Source organism: Aulonocara sp. 'chitande type north' Nkhata Bay, linkage group LG5 (genome assembly GCF_057382095.1).
Source record: "Aulonocara sp. 'chitande type north' Nkhata Bay isolate Kocher_YH1m ecotype deep benthic linkage group LG5, A_spYH_male_GT1.1, whole genome shotgun sequence".
Lineage (NCBI taxonomy): Eukaryota > Metazoa > Chordata > Actinopteri > Cichliformes > Cichlidae > Aulonocara > Aulonocara sp. 'chitande type north' Nkhata Bay.
In genome coordinates, this window is record NC_141348.1 from 1743815 (window position 1) to 1747912 (window position 4098).

Consider the following 4098-nt stretch of genomic DNA (forward strand, 5'->3'; position numbering starts at 1 on the left):
ATGTTTATTTGTTTATCTTTGTGTATTTCACATGCGCGAATCACAGCTATCAGCTCAGCGCTCTGTGCAGAATATGAAGAAGAAAGTGGTTTTGCTTCTATTATCCTACTATCTGTGGTTACTGCGTAACCTACACAATTTCGGCCTGTGCTGTAAGGTCAAATAAGTTCTTAAGTGGCTGCCTCAAAACTGTTTTGCATTATTTCTCTGTGGCCTACTCCTACAATCTCGTGTGAAGTGACCTTCCTCTCCACGGTTCTAGCAGGCGTTGTCTCTATGTTATCTGCTGTTTCTGCGTGACTGTCTGCAGCCTTGGTGTTTGTGACTTTGCTCGCCTCTCTGTTCCTGATAGCCACCTGCGGATTAGTGTTTTAGTCTATTGTCAACACGTCAGCCTTATTTTTAAGTTACAGAATGCTTCTTCTTTTTTTTGTCTTGGTTTGGGAGAATAGATGCAACACTACATTTTCACTTAAGGCAGTTTGAAATAATTTCTAGTTTTCAAACAAATCATGGATCTCACACATTTCAAACTTTCAAGTTAGGGTTGTTTCCCATTTATACATATATATATATATATATTTAACTTTGCATTGCTCATAGCTCATAGCTCTAAACCTAGGCATTTTTCAATCATATGCCTAATCACCATGTGTCACTGTGATTCTCAAGTATTGTCACAAGTTCGTTTAAATTCGTTTCCAAAACCAACAAAATAATCAAACAAAAACATAAACGTGTCAGGACACAAAAGAAAAAAGAAAAATGCTGCCACCCGAACAAGGCAGAAGTCTGCATATGTTGGCTTTTAATAGCATGCAGCTTCTGCTCTAAAAGAAACAAATAAATAAAAATAAAAGAAAATGTGTAACATGCTCATCAGCTTAGCAGTGTCTACATATTTAATTCAGCTTCTCAATCCTGTAGTCTTAGCTGTTGTCTACAGGGTTTTGCTTATTGGTTGTTATTATAGGTGTGCTCTATATCTCAGCAATGTGTCATGCTAGAATGATAGCTGTGAAGCTGGTCAAGTGCCTCTATGCACTTCATTAGTTAGTTATTCTCTGTATTGTCTTCATCTCACATGTCATTACACTGAGTTTCAGCAAACCTTAAGCTTGATGCAGAGTACTGCTTAACAATTATCCACCTCACATCATAACCGACTAAGGTGCCTCTTCATATTAACAAGAAAAACTGGACAAACAATGCTCACACATGCAGAAAAGGATGGATCAAATGGCGAGAAACAACTCCGAGCTCACTAAGGGGATATTGTTGGAATACAACAACTTGAAGCGCAAACACACTGAAATGCAGGCGCAAAAGCAAGAACAAGACAACATACATGGCGACCTGCAGCGTACGCTCCAAGATATCCACAGAAGAAATGAGGAGCTACAAGACATGTACAAAGAAGTACAACAGAGAAACACAGACATGCACAAGGACAAGATAATGCAGGAGGAAACATCCAAAGAGCTCAAGGAAAAGCTTGAAGAAAAACAAGCAACATTGGAAGAGGTGGAGAAAACATGCAAGAAGCTTGAGAAACAAAACGTAGAAACCATCGATGAGTTGAGAACCCTCATCCTGGAAAAAAAAGCTCTTGTAGAAAACTGCATGAAAAAGAAGAACAAACGCTTCCGCTGGCCCTGGAGGAGGAACTCTACTGCTTCCTCACCTGGTGTAGCCTCGTCTTGCTCCACCTCTGTTCACCCCCCCAACCAGTCCCGGCAGTTGACTGTCCCCTCCTGAGCCTGGTTCTGCCGGAGGTTTCTGCCCGTTTAAAGGCAGTTTTTCCTCCCAACTGTCGCCTAGTGCGTGCTCAGAGGGGATTGTTGGGCTTTTCTCTCCTCTGCCTTGTTTCTTCATTTACTTAACTTTTTGTTCTTACTTCATTTTACCTTGTTTCATTATTTACTTGTTAACTCTTTCTTTTTCAACTTATTTATAAAACAATAAACAATTGAATTTATCCTTTGAGTATTTTTCATCTATACCTTTTTCAAACATTCATATCTGTCGTTTATCTTCTTCTTGAAACCTCATAAATGGTGAAGGAAAAATCCAACAGTTCATCTATATATAAAGAAGCACTTAAACTAAAACTGACATAGCTACGTTAATCCTACCGTAAAACAATAAGACGAGGTACGACCTCTCTCATGCTCCTAGGATGTGGGGGTGAACGCCAGAACACCCTGGAATGTTACAGACCTCCTAGGATGAGACATTCTTTCAATATGCCACCAACTATATACTTCTACACACAAATGATTACATGCAGTATTCTACCATATGCAAACTTATATCATTAAAAGACTATACTGACTACTAAGTAAAATTTTCCATTGACATACTTCATCATGAGAAGTATGGCTGCTGTGCCAACCTTGTTGTTGGTCAAAACTCCCTCACTTTCTATCTGCTGGATGAGTGTCCTTATACCAAGGTTCCATTTGAGCTTCTGGCTGGAGAAATAGTTAATAATCCTTCTGCCTTTGGTTACGAGGGCCTGACCTAAGCGCTCACTGATATCGATGCCTGTGAGTTTGTAAAAGTGGTTCGAAAGACCTTTCCGAGTAAACAAGAATGGCCACTGCTCCTGAATTTCAGCTACTGAAGGTGAGGGACAACTGTTGATAAGCTGCCGCTGAGAAATATGTGTGAGGCACATGAAGTCATCCACATCAGGTCTCTCCAAAGCTCCAGGTCCTTGTGAATTGAAAATTGTTAACAAGATGTGTTTCTTTTCCTCTAAAGAAGTTGGCGTTTCCCCCTCAGGAAGTTCAACTGGCTGCCAATTTATACAACCATAGCTATCAACAAGGCATCTAACTTTTTTAGGTGGGGTTGCACTACTGTTGGGACTGCAGTCTTCCTCATTCCTGGTTCTCTTTGTTTGACGAAGACGATTTGATGCTTCTTAGTAGTGAATAATGTCCACAACCCAGTCTTTCTGACCATACTTCTCCTGTCCTCTGGATGAGCTCTGTCTCCTCTTGTGATTGCATGCGACAGTCGGAGTGGAAATCTTTCCCAAGGAATCTGGAAGTGTGAGACCCAAGAGCTGGAGTAATGGTTGTACATAGTGGTGGGCGTGGAGGAGGAGGGGTGAGGTGGATGGCTTGATGTTTCAGCTGATGCAGCAGGGCAAGGCTCCAGAGTAATGGTGTCATTCAGGTTCTCTGGTCTGTTGCCATCTAAAAAAAAATAAATAAATAAAGATCATTGGAAAAGCTACCTTAAAAAGCTACTATGTCAACAAATATGTCCTCACTAAAAGATGAACCCTTCAATTAGGATTGAGTAGTAACGGCAAGGCAGTTTTGGGGACCTTGTCTGAAGATGAAAAGAAGCAATCCCAGGACTGCAAAAGAACTACAAACTCAAGGTCTTGCATTGAAAAGACCTTGAGTCAATATGTTTTACAGCATGTCACAATTTCAAACCCTTAGTTGTACCACTACCAATGAAAGGTTAATGGTGTTAGATTTAGTGTCTACTTTTGTTTATGTTTTCCGTGTTAATTATCTACCGGACAATGTGAGCCCCAAAACGCTCTTCAATATTATACTGTCAAAGTACATGTGTAGTATGGTGAAGAGAACAAAAAAGCTAATCAAGCTAATCAGTGACATATGAGTCTATGAGTGACCTTCAAATCATAGACTCAAGTCTATGATTTATACAGAACCTACACAAACCTCCTTTAAATGCAAGAAGTAGTTTACGTATTTGAATTGGTGTGAGAAAGGATTTGAGATCTTCTGCCTCCACAAACAAAAGATCACTTTTTTGTTGTACACCAATAACGTCCGTCAGATGTTTTACAATGCAGATTATTTTCTCTCTGTCTAGTGCCGGCAGGAGCCTTGTGAGTTCCTCTTCAATTTCCATCCCTGAAAAAGAATTAAGAGGAAACTGAATGGTGTAGGGAGACAACAAAAAGACCTGCCATGTTATAAAGTGGTAGTGGGTAATAATCCATCAGACTGTCAGCATTTACACACACACTTCTTTCTGGAGGGCAACGCAAGCAGTGAAGTCCAAGGTCAATGAGAAGTACGGATTGATGCAACTCGAGCACAAAGT

General features: G+C 40.3%; 1 protein-coding gene across 1 annotated transcript; it reads right to left on the reverse strand.

The window, feature by feature from the left end:
• Positions 1 to 1924: 1924 nt before the first annotated feature.
• Positions 1925 to 3593, reverse strand: LOC147329627 (uncharacterized). The gene is made up of 4 exons (XM_086290834.1): positions 3581 to 3593; positions 2973 to 3206; positions 2364 to 2928; positions 1925 to 2223 (listed from the first exon to the last, which is right to left on the reverse strand). Exons 1-4 carry the CDS (start codon positions 3591 to 3593, stop codon positions 2175 to 2177), a joined length of 861 nt encoding a protein of 286 aa, XP_086146960.1. The 3' UTR covers positions 1925 to 2174.
• Positions 3594 to 4098: the final 505 nt, after the last annotated feature.

Bases quoted from the DNA above. Each gene is read 5' to 3' on its own strand.
- LOC147329627 (XM_086290834.1), bottom strand. The intron at 2,929-2,972 runs GTATGGTCAGAA...TTCACTACTAAG, and splicing joins TCATCCAGAGGACAGGAGAA to AAGCATCAAATCGTCTTCGT. The intron at 2,224-2,363 runs GTATGTCAATGG...GTCTCATCCTAG, and splicing joins GCCATACTTCTCATGATGAA to GAGGTCTGTAACATTCCAGG.